The sequence below is a fragment of the Palaemon carinicauda genome, chromosome 39, assembly GCF_036898095.1.
Source record: "Palaemon carinicauda isolate YSFRI2023 chromosome 39, ASM3689809v2, whole genome shotgun sequence".
Taxonomy (NCBI): domain Eukaryota; kingdom Metazoa; phylum Arthropoda; class Malacostraca; order Decapoda; family Palaemonidae; genus Palaemon; species Palaemon carinicauda.
Genome location: NC_090763.1, coordinates 19,828,581 through 19,851,256, shown reverse-complemented (window position 1 = coordinate 19,851,256; position 22,676 = coordinate 19,828,581). Strand labels below are relative to the sequence as shown.

Below are 22,676 nucleotides of genomic sequence, written 5' to 3'. Positions count from 1 at the left end.
AGTACATCACTCGCATACACTGACTGACTATGTTCCACCAAGCCTATATATCTGCTGCAATCAAGACAAAAGGGAATGCATGGAAAAGAACACTATCACCGAAGTAAAGAAAAACTTCTTTAAAGTGTGATTTGACTTGCACAGATATAGTAAAAACCTCAAAACATTTACTAATGGAACTCACAGATCAGTTTATACTCTGTACATTACTACCAAAAGTAATTAATACTGAAATATGAGGGTGAAACTTGCTAGAAAATGGTTGATGCAAATAAACTATGAACCACTTCTTTGTAAATTCTTTAATGGGATTATCCAGGTTAATATGGTAAAAATAATACTTGAATGTCCCTCAAAGTAATGTACTGTACAGTACTCCAATAATCTCAAACATCAATACTAACTTTGAAAATAGCACACCCATATCAACATGTAAATCAAAATACTATATGCTCAAAGTATGTTATATAATATAGCATAATCATTCATACACAAATGCAAAGATATTACATGGAGTTCCTAACAAGTTTCAGTGGCATTCTTAATATCAACCAGCTGATCTATTAGTTGAATAAAAAATGCACCAATATCACTTACCCTCTTCAAATGGAGTATAAGATATTTTGTAGGTACCATCTGTGAGTGGCTTCAGGAATGAATCTGTGCGAACACCAGAGGGATTCGTAATGACGCAAACCACTTTACCATCCCCTTTCCCATCTTTAACATCATTGGTCTTCGAGTCTCTTCTTAGATTTGCAAGGGCACGAGTATCCACAACAAAATCAGTCAGTGAATTCACAAACACACCTGTAATATCAAATTACTTATAGACTCGGCATTTGAGAGCCATTTTTCTGGACGTTGAAACCAATGCAATATAGCCACAAAGTAACAATGTTTCATAAAATATAAATCTTATATACTAATTTGCAAACAAATGCAAGCAAAACACTGATGTTCAGTATCTACCTAAAAAACAAAATATAAAAAACACTGGAAAAATAACCACACAGGTGTTAGTGAAATAAAACAAAAAATTAAAACCTCCATGTCATGTGCTGGAGACTTATACTTTCTCATCTCAGATCTAATAAGTTCTCAACACTACATGCTCAGATTACCATTTGTAACAGTAGTATGAGCTCAGTTAATGTAGGGCTAAACTCCTCTTGATTACACAGTACAGCACTACAACACTAACACATGCTTCAAAAAGAAAAGAGGTCACACACAGGTTCTATGAACACTACAGCTTGCCAAGACTTAAGAAGTACCATGAGGTTGAATGCCATTGCCAGTGACCCTAATCTGCTTGAAATCTTGATCATGGGTGATGAGGGCATGAAATGGAGAGCCGTGGATGTGCCGTTCATTGAAAGTAATATTGATCGAGTAATGGCCTGCCTCTGTTGGAAGGTAAGCCACAGCACAAGTACCATCTCCGTTGTCTCTGCAGTTAATAGCAGCTTCACAAGGTCCTTCAACTGTAACTCCGAGGCCACCCTGACCAGCCTCTCTTGTGTCTATAACAAACTCTGCAGGTCTACACACAATTCCACCTTCAAGTCCAGGTCCCCATGCTCTGACAGCAGATGCATCACCTCCAGGAGTACACGTAAACCTATAAGGTGCAGAGCTGATAGGCTGGCCCCCAAATTGAATCGATAGCAGATATTCTCCAAGTTCCGTTGGAGTAAAGTTTACCAAGTAACCCTCATGAGTTGGTACAACATGCGCACGTACCCTCATGCCGGACGGTGAAGTAATTGACACAGCAAAGTCGGCTCTTCCAGCATCTTGTGTGATAACTCTGAACTGTTGCAGAGAGTTGATGGGCGCAGCTGTTGTAGTGATGACCAAGTCAGCTCCAAAAATTATCATACAAGGCACTCATGCACATATACACTACCAATGAATAGACATAAACCCACTTACAAGAAAATTGAATTCACAAAGGAAATACCTTAAACAAAATAAGTAAAAACCTCTTTCAACAATGCAAAAAATCAGAAAATTTTTCTTAATTTATCATTTACCATAAAAATTAATACACTAACCTATCCAATGCATGTGTTTCGCAAAAGTGGTAATCAAAATAAAGCACTTTGATGTTCATTTTAAATTCTTTCTTTAATGCTAAAATAAATTTCTTCTCAAAATACCCACTATAATCTAATCCCTCCTGGCTAAATATCTAGCTTTATAGAACTAAGGTGCTGAGCTAGGAAGCATATATTATACAAGTTCTCTACCACATATATATGAGTGCAATTGTTGAATTCAAAAGCAAGTTCCCTAGATATGAATATTCAAAGATAAGAACCAGTGTGTAATGAATAAAAAATAAAATACTTTAACTTCTTTTAAATTATTTCATTATGTAGATATAGATGTAGGAATTCATGATACATATACAGTATTGGCTAGCTCACTAGCATTATAAAAATCAGCCAATTGAAAACATTGAAGATTACGGGGTTCAGAGTTATGAGCTGGATGCCAAACCTAATCAAGTGGAACTTGAGAATTTCTCGACACTAGAAACCACTCTCCGAATCCATCACATTCATATCTAGGGGACTTGCTGTAATCTGCAGCTTACTATGTAAAACCAAATGTTCCTCATCTACTACTGTATGTAGCAACCCAAATTTTAAAGGGTGTGTAAGGAAAAAAAAATTATTTTCTTTGCTTGATGGTTAGAGAAGTGAGATTCTCTAATTTCAGTTTTCTCATTTCTCCACCCTAAAATTTGCCTAATTCTCCCCGTAGAATTGGGCTATGTAAAAAAAAATTGTGTGAAATCTTTTGAAGTTCCTACTATACTCTCTAATGGATTCATGGTCTACTTAGAGCCAATGAAAACATTTAAGCCTTTTCTAAATGATATCAACGGTAAGAAAGAATATTATTTCTATGAGCCTGCCCTGACATAACATTTCTTTATCTCAAAGCTGTTTAAATTCTATCCTTAAAATGAAAAAATTCCCATTTTCTTTCCTTGTAATTGCCATACGCCCCTAGAGTAATATTAAGATCATATGCCATTATATGGCAATACTACTGTGTAAATAGGTCATATTCTCTTGGCGCCTGCCGCTAGACAGGCTACCCAAGCTCCAGATTGAGATTTTGTTAGGAAGTTCAAAAGAAACTTGTTATCAATCAATATAGTTATGAGGATAGCTTCTGGCTTTTCAATGTCTTCTTGTAAGGGTTATTCAATGGATTTCTTGCTGGGCAATGAGGAGCCTCCTCTGTGTTACATGCTTGGAGCTAAAGTGTGATTTTAGTACTGTAACTTATGAAGAGAGTACTTTCCTCTCAGTACAGTATCTCTTATGAAGGGCTACCTTCAATTTGTAGCTGTTCACAAAAAAGATTAGTCTTAAAATGAAATTGTTTTTTAATGCGGGGGGAAAACCCCATATGACTAGGCTAGAAGTAGTTTGTGACAGAAGGTTGCTGATGCCACACTGGATTTTACTAAAGTTGTGGGAATTGATAGTGATAAGCTTCAAAAACTTTTTACTAATTTTACTTTGAGAGCCTCTCTTCAATCCTTACTTTCTCAAGTTACTTCAGGCCCTTCTATAGCAAAGCCCTCATATTTTTGTGATCTGGTTAGCTTTGTATGACCACCGGATTCCAAGGCAGAAGACCAGGTTGCCACTTTGGATCAAAACATCCCTCCTCCTACTGAAGTAAGCACTCGTGATCAACCTTTATTTACTTTTATTCAAAAGTGTGCCATATCTTAAGAGATTCCAGTAGGTTAAAGGCTTTCCCAATTACTTAAGGTTTAGGAAACCCTTCAACCAGATCCTTGGGTCTTTTCCATCTTAAAAAGGTTTTTAAATTCCTATCCACATATCCTCCTTTGTCCAAAAAACCCCTTCCATGTCCAACTTATCTAAACAATTCAACAAAAGCAGAGCTTTTGAAATTACAGATCACAAAGCTTGTTACTAGTACCCAAGGCATGGGGGGGAGGTCTCAATTCTAAATGGGAATACAGTTCTCACCAAGTTCTCCCTGGGAACTGCTTCAACAGTCCTGGGAATCACGAGGAAAGGAGATTGGATGTGTAGATAGACTTGATAAAAGCTTACTTCCACATCCTTATTCATTCAAAAACAATGAAACTAATTTATGAACAGGTCAAAGGTTTAACAACTCAAATGCCATAGTATCAATCTCAGTACAGCTTCTCGTTTAACAACTCAAATACCATAGTATCAATCTCAGTACAGCTTCTCAAGTATCTAATGGGACGATAGTTCCAATCGCTAAACGACCGAGGTTCTTGGGCATCAGATTTCTGTTATACCTGGACAACTGGACAATTTTAAATGCACCTTAGAAAAGGTACTGGTTCAACAACATTGCTTATTCAGGTTATTGAAAAGATTGGGAATTCTAGACAATACACAGAAGTCTCTTATGGTTCCTTCTCAAAGGATTCTATATTCGTCGATAATAAAAGCAACAGTTCCTTTTCAGGCTTTTCCATTGGAAAAGATGATTCAGTCCTTCATTCAGCAGTTGGAGAAGTTCACAAAGATGAAAGCATTGTCGGGTTGTATATGGAAGAGGTTACTGCAAACTATGGTATCTCTCAGAGAAGTTTGTTCCAATGAGTAGCTTGAAGATGAAGGAATTCCAGTTTTATCTTCAATACTGGAACAAAATCCAAACAACTTGTCTTCTAGTGATGCAGTCAATAATACCTGGTGGAATGGCGAGACAATTTTCATTTAGCTCAGGGTATGTCATTAGAAGTAAAAGTTCCCTAACTTATCTCTTTTCACAGATGCTTCCCAAAAAGGGTGGAGACAACTACAGATTTTTATGTCGGGGAGTTGCCCGAAAGATGAATCAAAACTACATATCAACTGCTTGGATCTCTTGGCAGTTGCTCATGAAAAGAATATTTCTAATTCAGCTATTATAGGTTATAGTTCCATATTTAATACTGTGCTAAAACATTCAGGATTGGATCTATCCATATCAGATATTATTGCAAATGTTTCCAGGTAATTTGTTACTGAAAAATCTCCACTTGTTAGAACAGATTATTGGAAACAAAATGTGGTGTGACAATATTTAGAGCTCTCTAGTTCTGAAACTTGGTACAATATTTAGAAAACTTGTTTTGAGCCTAGGGAAGAACTTTCTTTACACATCTCGCAGTTTTCTCTCTTTTACCTATACATTCCGGGTAAAAATTATAAAGACTAAAGGTGCACCTCAATATTTCTAAATTCCTTCTTTGGAAAACGAGGTCAGTAGTAACTAGGAAAATAGATTTATAAGTCTCATACAAACCATTTAAGTTTCATCTAGAAAGAAATTAAACAGGAAAGGTTCCAAATTTACTTAAAGGGGTTAGGATTTCAAACAGGTCCCCCTCAAAGAATGTCATGCCTCTTCTTAAGAGTTTATGACAAGTTCATACAGAATTGGATCAAAGTTAAATGGAGAACCTTAAAATTAAAGTTCAAAGGAAGTTTGGCAGTAGCTCAGTGGCGTACGCAGTCTTTTCTGAATATTATTTAAGAGAAGCCTGGTTTGCTTGAAGGAATTTCTTAAGCACTTGGTTTTATGTTTATGATAGTTGTTGTGGGCAGTATAAGTTGGGAGTTTCTTTTCATTAACAATTTTCCATCCAGAAGCTTGACTCAAAGAAGTTTTTCTTGTAGTTTATAGTGAATTACCATTAAACTTATTTCAAGGAAAGAAGTCTAGCAATGTAAGCATATGATTAGGCTGGAGCTTTCACTTTTCCAGAATTTTTCCTTTACTGTCCTACCTCCAACTCAATGTGGAAGTCAGTAACAATGTCAGGGGGAGGGTTCACAGAAATATATGCAACTTTAATAATAAAATTATTTATTTCTATACTCACCTTGTAACGTCAAGAGACTGTTGAACTAGTTTCAACTTCTGAAACAAAGACAAGGGATATGATCTCCCAGTATGGTAGCATTCCCATGCACCGCCATATTATTCCAATACTATACTACACTAGAGGGGCTGAGCAATTTGTTACAAAGAAAGAAAAAGGAAATTTTTACTTTAAGTATAGATGTCAACATTCAACCAGTTTTGAGAGAAGCAATATGAACACCAATGAGTATAAAAATAGGCAATTTTATTATTATAATTCTGTTTTCTAACAAAAGAAATAAAAATTACAAATAATTGTATAAATCTAAAACCTCCAACAATATATCAAAATTATTATATTTTAAGCTTTACAGTATTTTGTACTGCATTAAACTTTCATCTTTTCAAATAAAAACAGGTCTGGGGTTTGGAGGGGATGCTTGAACATTTCCTAATTGTATGGGTTAAATTGTATGGGTCAAATGCTATTTGACAATAATATTAGTTTAAGACATCCAAAAAACCTGCTATATGTATCATAATATAATAACCACTTGAAATATCAGACCAAGGAAAATTTTTCGGTCTTCCTAAGCATATCTGCAAAAATATTTTAAGTCTGATTGCTATACTGTACCTCTAACCATGTTGTTTTGTTCAATTACTGTACAGTATTTGAAATTTGAAGAAAAATGTTGACTAAAATAAAAGGATATCTTGGGTAGATGCGAACTACTGCAGGATTGCAAAATAGACTTTTATAAAGGCTCCTTGTGTAGTTTAGAAAAATCTAACTAAAATGCTACAATTCATTATTCTGTTTCAAATACAGGTATACTGTACTATACTACAAAGACTATTTTATCAAACAAATTATCTTAAAATTACACTATCACAAAACATAAGCTTAGCACAATAATTACTGTAAGGTAATTGTTAATGTTACAACAGTTACAAGTGGTGCCCCGAGGTAATCTGTCGCATTATTTACTCGAGACTGCTACATCTAACCCTATCCACATTGGTGACCCACTAACCTACCCTTCCATGCAAATTCAGAAGACTAGATTTCAGATTAATAAATATATTCAGAAAACTAAAGAATATACCAGCAAATATGCATTGTCAATTAGGTAATCAAGGCTATCAATTATCTCAAGCAACAAAGGGGTAAATGGGGAAAATGAATTAATAGGTCAATGACTTTAGTAAAGTTGTACAGAAGAAAAGCTTAAGCAGTTAGTGTTTCCTTCCAATGAGTTAAAAAGGAAAATATTCAGCACATTACAGAATAATTAAAAATACTGTACTACTGAACCAAGCATCAAACTTGCACTAGATTAAATAAAAACTTTTCTGTTAGTTGATATACACTGTACAAGTATACGCCAAATGTCATTGTATTCCAGTATTACTTCTCTTCTGCAAATATTCTAATTCATCATTGTACCATGACAAAATATACATACTATATCTTTAGTGTAAAAAACCTATAAAAAATGTGAGGGGTTTATATTTTTTCAAAAGCTTAGCTGCTGCATGAAATATACAGTTTTTAGTTCTCCTCCCCTTTGGTATCATACAAAATTTGAGTAAAATTGCAATAAACTATAATACTATTTTAAGGTGTTAGTTTTTCAGTAAAATTTTTCATATACATGTACCCTTTCTATCAGTTTAATTTCACAATAAATTTCACGGTCCATGCTTACAAAACATTTTTGCAGTTGAAAGAAATGACTTGTATAAATATAAATTCAATTATTTGGAGGAGAATAAAGACTTACTATGAAGCAAAACAAAATCTTGCTAGTAATATAATCTATAAAACAGATCACAAGTGAAGAATATAGAATTTAAATTCTAATGACAAAAAATTAAACATTACATGCATACTATAACCCTATCATCCCATATAGTACATATCACACAAAAAGTACCCAAAATTACACATCAAAATGGTTTTGTCCATCTTTAGAAACATTAACTTTATAATCAAGTACAAGTACTGTATCTGAAAAAGATTAAGTCAGTGTAGTCGAAAGTAGTTATAACTCATCTTGGAAATATGAAGAACAAAATACAGTCAGCCATTCGGTTATAAAGTTATGTCTGTAGCCTAAGTCCTCACCAAGTCAATGTTGTTTAATAAAATCATCAATACCTTCAAAATCCAAGAAATAGAGCATAATAAAAAGCAAAAAATCTACCACAAAAGTAAATTAGAATAGTCGTGGGATCTTTACTTCAACAATTATTCCAGACACTACCTGTAAAAAGCTAGTTTTTCTCAACTATGGAGAAAAAAATCACATTAAATCCTGTAATCTTATGAATATGCCAAAAGTTCTTAGCCCTAAAAGATAAATAATGTTCTTTAGTCAAAGATGAATAATTTTTTTGTCAGTCATAACTATTATTGTTTCCTTGAGTAGTTTATTACAAATGTTGAAATACATCCTCTCACAGGGCTCGATCAGAGAAATTGTTGATAAATGAGAGGAAAAAAATGGAGAAAATAAAAGTAAAAGATGCTGGAGAGGCAGGAGGGAAAAGACCAAAGGAATTGTGTGAAAAGTAAAAAAGAAAAATTCAAAGCAGCCAGACCTGAAGAGGTGCTGCATAGAACCTCAAGTACTGTACTACTGACCACGGTATGCCATTTAAAGCAAATTTTTTTGGGATACTAGAGATTAATCTATTAAGGAAATTGATAGTCTTAAACATCAAGTGAAGTTTGGTAGTATAAACAATACTATAATCTTTCAGGGATGGAACTCTACCATTGATGATTCCACTAAATTCTAACCAACTAAATTTTATAAAAAAAACTGATGTTTACTCTATCATTTATGAATTTTTTCTTCACTCTACCATAAAGAACACTATAGGCTACTAAGCCTGAGTTAAGACAAAATATGTTGAAAATTTTATCGTTAGTTTTATACCAGTGATACCGCGGAATGGTTGTTTTTGCTTCCTAATCGCTATTTGGGTTAAGGAAAAAAAGAGTAAATAAGTCTACAGGTATGACCACACACACACCATGATCATATAATTTAGGTTACGTTAATTTCAAGACCCCTGAACAGCAGAAAATTTTTACTTAAAGCAGGGCTTTACTAAATGCAGTGAAAACATTCTTCCACAGCATATTGATGCAGAGTGAACCCTCATGAAATGTCAGCTAGCTTGTATTGCCATGTTATACTAATAAATATAGTAACAATTCCCCTAACAAAATCCTTATTTTAATTTTGTTTTTGCATGTTCTTAAGTTTTCTGAATATAAAGTAGTATGAAATTTAACTCGACAGATTGTATTACTTGTGAAATCTATTCACTGTTACTCCCCATTTACAAGGTTGTGCCCTTGCAGGTTAGCATGGATTGCTACCTACAGCATAATTTGCAAAACCCCTGCAAGTAACATTATTTGTTTAATAGTAAAGGATTTTTTTATGTCAAGTCAGCTGAGCAGCATCATTAGTTTCCTTTAAACTCCATAATTCACTTTGGTTTCTTCATACCTGGCCCTTCAACTTTGTTTTGTATTCCTTTTATTTTCAGCCTTCTTATTAACAAACTCTCCAGAAGAGCTCTGTGATGTTCTGGAAGTGTGACTTAGTACTTTGGTTAAACTACAGTACTTTTAAATAATGATAAAGTACAAGATTCAAACTCTTAATTTGAGAAATACAACTATAAAAAAATAATTACCCGAGCTCCTAAATATTCTGTTTGTTATTGAAAATGTGGTCTGTAGGTGTGCATTAATGGCAGGCTGACTGCATTGAAATAGTGAATAATAATTATCTTGCATTACTTAACAGCATATACAAGCAGTGACATTACTCTCGCCATTAGAAAGGTTCCATCAGATTGTCTGGATCAAATACTGTCAATCACAATTTAATACTGGAACAACAAAAATTACTGTCCTGTACTGCATATCAGTTTCAATCTCAGAAACTTTAAGATCATATTTTCATAATATATATAATGAATATCCTCATTTTATGAATTTTCATACACATGCAAAGAAATTTCTACTGAAGCTAAAACATGTACTATCAAATCTCAAATTAGTCTTTTTCTTTGCACATAAGACAAACAGATATAACACTCAGGATGAATAAACTAATCTTGTCTGCTCTTCAAGCTAATAAAAAAAAAAGGAGAACAAATATGCATAGAGTCAAGAAGGATATTGCAATCTATAATAAATAAGAACGGATATAACATACAACCACTTCCAAACAAGAACATCTTCGATACAGTGCTCTTAATGGTACATACATACATACATATACCAAAGGCACATCCCCCAATTTTGGGGGGTAGCTAACATCAACAAATGAAACAAAACAAAAAATGGGGACCTCTACTCTCTACGTTCCTTCAGCCTAACCAGGGACTCGACCGAGTTCAGCTGGTACTGCTAGGGTGCCACAGCCCAACCTCCCACATTATCCACCACAAATGAAGCTCTTAATGGTATATCCAATTAATCTCAAATTACAAATATTTACACCAAATTAAAGTACCCTGTATTAAAAATGACCGAAACTATCCGTCCAGTTTTTCTAAGTTTCAAATGTGACCTATTTGAATTCAAGGAACAAAATCATTATAAAATTAGAAAACTTATGCTTTTACCCCATTTACAAATCCTCTTATTTAATATATTTTCAAAACTAGAAAGAACTATACCTGTTGCAAGGAAAAATTTTAATTTCAGAAGCTGAAAACCATCATGTATATCCTTGGTTTCAACTAACATCCATTAAAAGTCATACTCAAATTAAAATAAACGCATAATTTAGTAGATTTCTTTTTTATCCAAGAACTGTACTGGCCTGCATTATACTTGTTGCACATTTACTTGAAAAAATTCCAATATTCTGATGTAACTTCTCCAATGCACACTCCTACGCCTACATTTCTCATTAAACCATTGAATAATGCAAGTGTACCTTATACAATACAGCATATAAAACAAGCAACTAGAAAACATAACTGTTATTGTTAAGCTGACAACTTTTTGAGAATAGCTGTCTATACTATAAAATGAATTTGCTATGATTTCCCTGGTATACTCAAAGTTACCATTTACTTCTAGAGCTCAACTGTTGTATCCTAGTGAAAAGTTTTCTATACTTTTCCAAGTTTATGAATAATAAAATATCTGCAATATACTGTAGAGATATAAATAATCATACATATGTCCCATAAGAGAAGACACTGCTTAATAAAAAATATATATAATATGCTGTCACTTATTTACTTAATCAGGTACTTCTTAAATAAAACCCAGAAAGGAAACTAGATAACAGGAGTAGTTTGTCCCTTAATATGTGTCATATCTATTAAACAAAATTTCTGCAGCACACCAAAATTTCTATTAAAGACTCGAACACTTTTGATAATTTTTAAAGAAGATTAAAATCATACAGACAAAATTCAAAACAAGAAAAGCAGGACTTTTTATACATAAAGGTACTGTATATGAAATTTTGGAAATAGACCAAACCCGATAAAGGTATGTAGTGCAAAGGGATATAATATGGCCTTAGTCATAATTCTACTTTAACGAGCAAAGCTTGAAAAGGAATTTCACACTAAAGACAATATATTCTAAATCCCAGACAACTCAATGAAGCCCTTCTAATGACAAATACTTTTCTAAAAAGAACTAGACAACAAACATTACAAAAATTATGTCAACAAAAAACAACCCTACTTACATGACACTGGAAAGCAAAACAGACATTTTATAAGATTATAATGCACATACTGTACTGACAATTGATATCTTAAGCCCATTTAGACCAACATAAACAATAAAAAATATCCTAGATATGAGAACACACACAAAGCAAAGTAAATAAAAGGCACTGTATATCTTATAAAATAAACAACCTATTGATATTTTCAGTAGTTATAACAGCTTTATTGTACTGAGCAGACAATTTTAATAAAAATCAAACATACATCACTTTTTCCTAATTTCTTTTCCATACAATTCAAAGTCAAACAGCATTCTTATACTAACTTTGTAATACGTCTTCTTAAGAGCAATGTTTAAAACAATAGGCAATGTTTTCAATATCCCAAATTAAAATTCTAAATTACTTCCAGTCTTTACTGCAAAATCCCATAAGCAGAAAATATACAATATCACAAACTTTAAAAGTACTGCAATTTTCATTTCTCCTAACTTTACAAATCTGAGTCCTTTAATAAGAGTATGCTTTTAGCAGAGCTGGGTTCAGTTGTTAAAACTTTAACGAGGTAAAAGGGATACCCCACCCAACTAACAAGACACCGAGCTCCCACTTTGACCTTAAACATAGGAGTTGTGGGGTGGTTGAGACAAGAAGTGTAACTTTAAAGGACACAGGTTTGTATAGTTAGGAAAAATACAAATTATTTTCAAAATTTGAGATTTGTTTCTACATAATACAAACCCTTGTCCTTTAATAGGAGACTTATCCTAGGTAGGGAGGAAGTCCCTATAACAAACTGGCTGGTTTACCTTCCATGGAAATATCAAAATACTTTGGTCCTATACAAGAACAAAAGTTGCAACTCCTGGCGACCTGTAAATGAAGAGGCGGCAAGTGTTAGGCTAGGTAACTACAAGGGACTGTAGTGGGTCAAGGATGAACCAATATCTGTGGAGGATATGTTGTCTAAATGTATGGTCATTAAGAGTAAATGGGCATATACATTTGTTCATCCTCCCCCTTGTCTTGGAGGACGAGGGAGATACTTCTGAAAAAACATATTGCTTGGAAAAGTCACTTGATCATATGATTCAACTGCATCTATCGTCTGATCCCACAAATAACTGAGCGACTGCTGTACACAAAGGAATGGGAAGAAAGGAATGGAAAGAAAGAAAAGGTAAAAAGGCTAGTCAATCTTTCCTCTCAAACTAGATCCACATCGCGACAATTACTTTAGATAGGATGTTTCTTGTCCCATGAAGGAGTTAGGTTTACTACAGGATTTGCTGAGAAACTACCACTGGGCCAAGGATATCAGTATCCAGGGATCTGTGTATACTTCCGTAGGTAAGGAGCAGAGAAGCATCTTTCGTCACCAGACTTCTTCAAGAATTGTGCCACTGATAGGCTCTTCCAGAGAGCTAGGTTAGATCAAATATGTCTGACTTTGTGCACTAATCAGTGATGGTCTTATTTGTTTCTTTACCTACAGGAAAAACAAATCCGATAGTCCCACAAAGCCAGAAAGAAACAGTTCTAGGATCCTTTTCCTTATTCCTTCCGTTATTGTAGGAGGAATCATAGGCAGGCAAATCACCTTCGTTGCCGCTGGTCACTTTTAGTATGGAAGATATGAAGGCCTGGAAGTCATGAAAGGCTCTGTTCTAGGTCCTGAGCATGAACTCATGAACTGAGATGATGGAGATCCTCTATCTTTCAGAATGAATCGTGATACAGGTAAAGTTATGTCATTTCCTATTTGCTTCGTCAGGACCTGCCTAGCATAGAACAGTCGTGGGTTGGCTCCTTATCTTCCGTCTGTCCCACAGGTTCGAGCAGAAGTGCTTTCAAGGCCAGCAAACTTGATATATGCTTCCTAATGCTTGAGCTCCTTGAGAGTTCTCACAGAGTCTAGACCTATGACTTACTATAGTTAAAAACTTTGATTAAGGGCTGCGTGGTATCCTTCACCAGATATTATTCAGCATATAGCAGCTTGGGAGAGATCAGGTCATACTAAATCTTGCTGTAATTGATAGACTAGTGGGTGATCGGCAAAACGGAAAGGTGGGTGGAAAGAAAGAAGCGTATGTCCTTGAACACCGCTGATGAACTAGGACTGGGGGCAGAAAAAAATAAATAAATAAAAATAGAAAAAAAAAAAGGTTCTTTTCCAACTAAATGGCGAGCCTGTCTGGCTATTGTGAAAAACTTAAGTAGAAGCTATTCAGTCATGCAATGATATAAGGATCACAACTGAATCTTACACTGAATCTATGTAGCAGAGTGTCTTTGCTCAAACTGTACTCTTGCCTGGATGAGCCTTGCAAACTGCTCTACCATGTCAACTTCCAAACAATGCACCTGCTTGTTAAGGGTCTGTGAAATACAGCCCCTTCCGTTGACCTTAGTCACAGACTAATGCTTGTCATACCTCAATGTTACACTCTAAGAGTACTTTACCAACCTCACTTGCATAGTAGCCACCCTGTATGTGTTACTGGTAAGGTGAAAAATAGGCACCCTTATCCCTCTCTCTGAAATGGCTTCCTCCGATAAAACCACAGTGAAGCCCAAGGGTAGACCCCTTCCTCATGTTATAAGACTATACTAACGAGGAGAGAGCAAACAGCAATGCTGTCCAACAAGAACAAGGATAAATAAGCAGTTAAACATAACTGTTCCACAGATACAGTTAACAGAAAAGACTGCAAAACCTTTGTCAAAAAAAAAAAAAAAAAAAAAAAAAAAAAAAAAAAAAAAAAAAAACACACACACACACACCCACCCACAACCACACCCACCCACCCCCAGATAAGGGTGGTAGGAGTAAGTCTGTACTCCTTGCCAACTGAAAAAGTAAGAATTCAGTAGCTAGTCAGATAGGCGGGGCTAACTACTGCCACCTAGTTAAGAATTTTAAGAGACTTATCCAGCTTCGCTAAAAGCACACAGCACTTCTATTAAAGGACGAAGGTTTGTATTCGTGTAGGGACAAACACCAAGAGTATTTGTATTTTGTAATTTGAGATTACATTCAAAATTAGGAAGTCATTCAATGCATGGTGCAGATTTAAAAACTATTGTTTAACAGCTTTTGCTATTGAAAACCTTGAATTATTTAGACATCGTTACATTAGAAAAAACAGTTCACTTAGCTGGCCTCTCATTGCTTTCCTGTTGCCAGCAATGAAATGATAAATGTATTCAAAACCAAACCAACCCTATTTATAATTTGGTTTCTGTCTAATAATTACCTTTCATCTCTCACTACTAACCATCAATTGAACAGGTTTTTCACTACATTCCTATTAACAAAAGGTATATTTTGACACATTTGATATCTGCCATTAAACTAAATATAAAAAACATGAATCTAAAGTACTATATATTAAAAAAATAAAGACACTATACATGAATAAACAAGCTTGATCAAAACCACTATCAACCCACATCTTCTCATAACCTTAATAGGAACATTATACTGTACAGGTGCACCTAATTCTGATCTGATACAAGGTTGCGGAGTAAAAGCTGTTGTTAAACAGACATTACAGTAGCCGAAGCCTGACTAGAATATGATTAATTGTTTACTTTAGCCAATGACTCGGAATTTCCTTGAACCTCTATGAAATACTAGAAAAAAATATATATATATACAAAAAATCAATGCAACATGACATCATGCTTGTCTTCAACTGAACCCACAATAGTCATAAAAGTGGCAAGAAAAATTTTTTCAAGTATTACTGATTAGAATTACTGTATAAATTTAAATACAAACAGTTGTGATAGGCCAAGTTTAAAGAGAAATTCATCCCTTTGAATGAATGAATGATTTAACCTTTGATGTCAGGATGCCAAAGAACTTCAAATCATTCATTCATTCTAAGGGATGAATTTCTTCTCTAAACTTTACCCATCACAACTGTTTGTATTTAAACTAATACAGCAATTCTTATCAGTAATACAAATTTGCTCTGAAACAGACTTTCCCTTCTCAATTTTAAAAGCTACATGCATCCATAAAAATATATACTGTACTGCATACAATAATAATGTATAAGAGTATGAACAAGTTTTGACAAATATAACAAAGTATTTTGCCCGTAACTGGTATCATTTACAATGTGATGAAATAAGAAAATCTAAATATAATGCATCATCTCCCTGATAAAAATATCCTACATGAAGGCCAATAAAATGGCTTCAATAAATTTTTTTTTTTCTATACTCAACTGATGTTCATATTGCTTCTCTCTAGAAGCTCAGTTTTTAATGACGTACCCATAAAACTAAAAAAATTATGATTTACTTTCTTTTCAATAGTAAAGTAATGAGACAATCTAGCAGTTAACCCTTTTACCTCCAGGCTCTTTGGAAATTTCCAACCCCCAGGGGGTTATTTTTTTCCCAGCACATTTTGCAGTATATTTTTTTTAAATTGCTCTAACAGCCTTAATTTTTGTCATAGAGAGGTCAGGTTGGTCTCATTCTCTTGGAAAATGCCTAAATTCTTTCAAAAAATTATAAAAAATATGAAAAAAATTTTATAGCATTTTTTTGCAAGGACGTACTGGTACGTCCATGGGGGTAAAGGGATGGTTTTTGTGAAATGTACCAGTACGTCCTTTGGGGGTAAAAGGGTTAATGGCAATCCCTGCCCCCTATCTTCTTGGCACCACAAGTTAGTGGGGAGGAGGGTTGTGTATGATCAGTCGTATGAAAATAAATTCATTAATAAAATTCCCTTTATTTCTATTAATTTTTCCTGATTTTATATTGTCGACTCCCACACGCTGTGGGTCGCCAGAGAAGGAAAGATATAGGTCATTCATACATCTAAATTAAAAAAATTAACCTTCTAGACTCGCATGTAGTCTTAATTAATGGAAAAAAACACCTTAAAATACATCTTGAAATACGGGACTCCAGATCGTTTCTTAATTACATATTTATTAATCAACTAAACCCAAAAATGTTACAGTGGGCTGTATTAGACTACAGCCAGTAGCCAAAATAGGACCTAAGACCAATTATCTTAATAAACAAACCAGAAATCTACAATAATGTTTGGTAAAAATTGACAGTGTATCATCGATGTAAAATCCTTTCCAAAGAAAGATTTATGCAAAAATTAAGGGATGTAGCTGCACTTTGATATCAAACACTCAAAAGCTTTTATTTGACTTTGAGAGTTGCCATGACTAACTATAACAAGTATAGGACACAGCATTTTTGGACAGAGGACACTTTGGATTCTAATCCCCAAACAAATTAGAAACACTACCTCTAACGTTTGTATTTTGTCCAAATAATACCAAGCAACTCTTACTGGACCAAGAGATCTATTTTCTTGTGTAATGCTCATATCCTTTTCCAAATGAGAGATTTGGAAGATTATGGCAAACTCTTAGTCCTACAATCATTCTTAGTTCTGATAGTAAGCAAAAGAGATATCTTTTGTTCCCACAAAGCCTACCTCAGAAGACTGTGTTTATAGTAAACTTAAGCATTTTGCTGAAGCCAACCCAAACAGGAAAGTGTGTTTACGCTGCAAGTTCTTTAAATGAAAGATTTCCCAAAGGTTCAATTAAAAAAAAATAATACCTGACTACTGAAGGTCTTTTAAATATTAAAAGCTCTAATACCTGAAACGGATAGATCTAATCTCAGATGCTCGCATACATAATTAAGCAAGGATCTATATCCTTTAATGGCTGAAATTGAAAGTTCCTTGCCATAAAAAGGGAATTATGAAAATTAAACAATATTCAAAGTACAATAGTTCATCATTAATACATTCATAGATTTACACCAATGAAAAACATTCAGTTGTCTTAGATACAGATAGTATCCATGGAACTATATGTAGCACGGATGAGTTTGGATGAATCTCCTTTGTAATAGATTGTCTGAGAAGATTGATTTATATGGCAACCTTCTCAGATATTATGATAACAGAGGACACAGATGTGAGAACCATAACATTTGAGAATGTTATGTGCATCATCCTGCTGTTGTAGAAATTCTGAACTTGTATCACATTTCAAATCACGACGAATGGTGGAAATTTGCAAAATCTAGATTTGGCTAGTCTCGTAATGGGTCATCTATCTTCCCTGTTATAGATCCAAGATCTGGAAATGGTGCTATCATTTTGTTCAGTAATGTTGCAAACATGTCTACGTTTGATTGGAAGAATCTGACTTTTCCTTCTTAACTTATTTACCAAGACGTTATATTTTCCCAGAATAAACTGAGGGAGAAGGTTTATTCCACTAAGTTTATCCAGGTCAGTTGCAACTCCAGTATCTGATAAAGGAATCATGAAATTGTCCTTCCTTGGTTCCAGACAGGTCAATACCATTGTGTCACCTGAAAACACAGCCACAGTCTTAATTACCACCTGTGGTTTCTGGTCCTAAGGAGCCTTGAATATTGCCGGAAGATTTTGGCAATTAATAGGAAGAGTTGACTCCTTTGATGTACATTTTCCAGACAGATTCAAAATATTTACTTTTCCCAATCCATATTTGAATCATCTACAAACAAAGAAAGGTCAGGAATTTTGATTTGTAAAGAAAATCTTTCGTATAACCATCTGTAATTGTCCCATCAACTTGACAAATTTTTTTTTTTCATTACAAATAGATTAAAAATAGATTGTGTCTAGATCGTCTCTTCTGTTCCAATGTAGATCAAGATGAAACTGGAAAACGCTCGTCTTTAGGCATCCCATCAGAATGAGTTACTCCAAGAAAGTTATAGTCCTTAGAAGTTTCATCCAGTTCCAATCTGACTGATTTCATCCTTTTGAATTTATTCAACAATAGAAGAAAACCTGTCAAGGAATTGCTTTATAATCATTGCCAAATATTGAATCTTCCCCATTAGAACCAAAAAGATCCCCCAACCATTTCAGTAACCTGCTGCACCTGAATTCTTTCTAACAAATTCAAAAATAGCCAGTCTGGTATAAATGAACTCTTACCTATTTTCTCAACCATTTTGAGATGGGGACCACCATCCTTGTGAACTCTTGAGGGGCCATCCCAAGAACAAAACAGAAGCACTTGAATAGGCAAATCTTTCACTCGTTGACGAAAAGAAGATATTTCTTCTGACAGATGAATTGGATGAGAAAAGATGCCTCTGACAGGTCTATTGAAAATACCCAATCTTCTTTCTTTATTGCCCCAAGAGCTGTTGAGGGAGCTTCCATGAAACTTTATAAGAACTGCAAACTTGAGGGTTAAGACATCTAGGATTAGTCTTTAACTCCCTAAAACTTTGGGGACTAAGAATAACTTCTTGTAAAGCCCTTGAGCAGGGGTCAAGAATTCTTCTACCACCTTTTTTTCTTGCAGAAATCTGTGTCTTTGCTGTATTTGTTACAAAACTTGAAAATAAGATTGGTTCTTGGACAAGGAAGGATTGAAGTCCAAAGAGATTAGGTAACTTGACTACAGCTAGCATCAACAAGATTCCGACGATAGCTCTCGCAAACATGATAATAGTGGGAAAGTATTCTTCCTGCTGGGACTTGCAGGGAAGGCCTGTCATAGCATTCTAAGATAAAATTTTCGAGTCTGACTGGCAACTCTTCCAGAACATCTACTAGATCAGAATCCTGATGTTCTACCACTGATACAACAATTCTAAAGCTGTCAAAAACTACAGGTTTACAGGCAAAACCCTAGGTATTTCTAGAAAGCAATTAATACCATTTACATAAATAGGTTAAGAAATCATTGAATCTTTCAGTGGTTCAGGGCCTGTCTCAACCAATGAGGCCCATTCTTATTCTAATATTAAAACTCAGAATACACAACGGCTGTTACAGCCTTGGAAACTCCATCTGAAACAGTTTCAACTAAAAATATCAGAGAATCCAAAAACAAATTCAAATCCTGATGGCCAACAAATTTCTTTTCCATCACAAAATAAATTCCTACAATAGAATCTGCAAATGAGATTAATTCAAGAATAGTTTACTTAATTACTTACAAACCGTATTTCTTCAGTAAACCCACTCGCAAACCCTACATATGAAGATTTAGTAGGCTCAATACAGGATAATAAATTTAAATTCAGATCAAGGTTCAGTAACTGATATATCTTCTGTAAGACAGAATGTCTAGGGCATAGTTGGCTTAAATGAAAACTAAAATTACCAGCTTTTCTTTGTACTTGAAATAATCTAGAGATTCTATCTAAAACAAAATGGTAGAATTGAGCGATATACAGTATACCATCTTGGAAGAGGCATCTCCAAAAGTTTGGAAGTATAAGCCTCAAAATTTACCTTGAAAAATCAAGGATATTTATCAGCGATAACTTCTTGAAAAGATATACCTAATTGTAGTCTGGTTTTTCTGCCCTTTTCTTTATCCACATATTCCAGTTCAGAAGAATGAACCAAGACCACTACTTACTGTTCTTCCCGTTTGTTTACACCATTGCATAGGAGCTGCTGCACATTTGTTTTCCAAGGGAATCGTTTTAGCAGTAGAGGTACTACTACATATATTCATCCCATTAGAGTTAACCCATGATGAACTATTGGCTGAGCTTATGGAACCAATCAACTTTTGCAAAAACTTTATCAAATAAATTTTTTTTAAAGGAAATCATAAGATATCACATGCCATCCACACATGAAATATAAGGTTTATATAGAGTGCACTTACTTCAGTAAGTGGAGGGACGTTAGAATCCAGGCTACCAACTCTGTCTCCTGCCTTTCAATCTAATTGTTTAAAAGATTGGCTAAGATTGCGAGAAGGCAAGGGTTTTATAGGAGAAGGGGCTAAATACATAAAGAATTTAAGGCTCTATGAGAGGATTTCAAATCTATCATGCACTGTGTATCATCAGACTGAGCACCATCAGATACCTTACTGAATGGAACAATAGAACCACTAGACTAGATTCAGTAAGTCAAGTTAGGGTTAGTTCAGAAGTACTGCCTGTAATTAGAAACTGACTGGCCCTCTGAGATTTCACAGAAGATGTTTAAAGCTTTTGAAGCTCATCACTATCAATACTTGATTCATTAATTGCTATATGCATTGGAATTTGGTCCTGGGGTGTCATTATTGCCATCGTCTCCACTATAATAAACTAGACTAGTCTTCTCTGAAGTTTCCCCGAGCTAAATCCAAGTGTTCTTTAACACTTTGAACTTTAAATATGGCCAGCAACCATAGAAACATAACTTGTTCAAAAGAGGAACAGTGAGACCTTTGAACTTTCACTCATAATTATTTAAATAATCTGGAGTCAAGAGCCGTCAACAAGTCATAGTCAACACAAAGTGAAAAGACAAGAGGATCTGGGGCTCGAAAATGCCATCGGTAGTTGCCATTAACTAGTAGATTGTCTTGTTATCTTACAATGGGCACAAGTCTATTGAAAGGAAAGCAAACACTAAATTATTTTAGTTCTAAGAGTAAATGTCAATAAAATTTATTTTCCAGAGAGAAGCAACAAGAACATCAGGGAGGTTCATAGACATACATAATGTTAATTCCTAATTCCTTGTTTAAATTTATAAAACTACCTACCACACAAATACAGTAAGTACTTAAAGCAGCCTATTTATTTTTAGGCAAAAAGGGGTTCTGTTATATACTGTCAAGATTATATTTTGCCTCATAGTAAGCTAGATAAGTAGTAGTAGAGTATCCAAGAATATCAAAGATATTTTACAAATTCACATTTAAGCTTCCTAATTTAAGAATTTGAAAATTCCTACATTTTCCCTCCTAATTTTGTGAAAATGGAAATTTCTCTTGACATATAGTCATTCAAGTGACTAGATAATTGGACAGTTGATTAAAAACTTAAAGGACTATTTCCTAAATACCTGGATTCTATCCAATCAGATATTGCTCACAATAATAAACTACTTTGATGATGAAAGCCATTGAAAAAAAAAGTTATTGCTAAAGATGTGATATCACCTTAACCAAAAAGTACTAATAATTGACAAGAAGGGGCACTTACTTGGTTCCAGGCCATCCACTTTAACTTTAGTGACATCAACATGAGGTTGAACAGGCACAACAATTGGAGACTGGGGAATTTCTGAGCAAGCATAGAGGACGGTAACTCTGTGGTCTCCTGGAGTTGGCGTGAGGTATTCAACTGTGAAGGTTCCATCACCATTGTCTTGTATGTCTATTGGAATATCCTGGCCTTGAGCATTTGTCAATGCAATTTGAACATCTCCTGTGTTAGACAAAAAATTAAAACTCCAATTAATCATTATCTAAAGAGGCCAACAAAAATGCAAAATATGTAGACTAATTTGGAAACCTGAACTACAACTTAATTAGCCAATTTTCTTGTGCATGCTTATACTCATTTCATCATACAGCACTAGCTCATAAATAGTTTGATACAATTTTAAAATAAATTAGATTACTGATACCAGTATGTACATACATATACCAAAGGCACTTCCCCCAATTTTGGGGGGTAGCCGACAACAACAAGAAACAAAACAAAAAAGGGGACCTCTACTCTCTACGTTCCTCCAGCCTAACCAGGAACTCAGCCGAGTTCAGCTGGTACTGCTAGGGTGCCACAGCCCAACCTCCCACATTTCCACCACAGATGAAGCTTCATACTGCTGAGTCCCCTACTGCTGCTACCTCCGCGGTCATCTAAGGCACCGGAGGAAGCAGCAGGGCCTACCGGAACTGCGTCACAATTGCTCGCCATTCATTCCTATTTCTAGCACGCTCTCTTGCCTCTCTCACATCTATCCTCCTATCACCCAGAGCTTTCTTCACACCATCCATCCACCCAAACCTTGGCCTTCCTCTTGTACTTCTCCCATCAACTCTTGCATTCATCACCTTCTTTAGCAGACAGCCATTTTCCATTCTCTCAACATGGCCAAACCACCTCAACACATTCATATCCACTCTAGCCGCTAACTCATTTCTTACACCCGTTCTCACCCTCACCACCTCGTTCCTAACCCTATCTACTCGAGATACACCAGCCATACTCCTCAGACACTTCATCTCAAACACATTC

The 22,676-nt window shown here is 34.8% G+C and overlaps 1 protein-coding gene across 9 annotated transcripts in view; it reads right to left on the bottom strand.

The window, feature by feature from the left end:
- The window catches only part of cher (filamin-A), a 339,402-nt gene that overhangs the window by 96,217 nt on the left and 220,509 nt on the right, over positions 1 to 22,676 (bottom strand). For all 9 annotated transcript variants that reach the window (XM_068362656.1, XM_068362661.1, XM_068362662.1 and 6 more), the window contains 2 exons: positions 21,636 to 21,860; positions 598 to 810 (listed from right to left, as the gene is read on the bottom strand). In XM_068362656.1, coding sequence (XP_068218757.1) covers positions 598 to 810; positions 21,636 to 21,860 — 438 coding nt within the window. The remainder of the gene's footprint in view (positions 1 to 597; positions 811 to 21,635; positions 21,861 to 22,676) is intronic.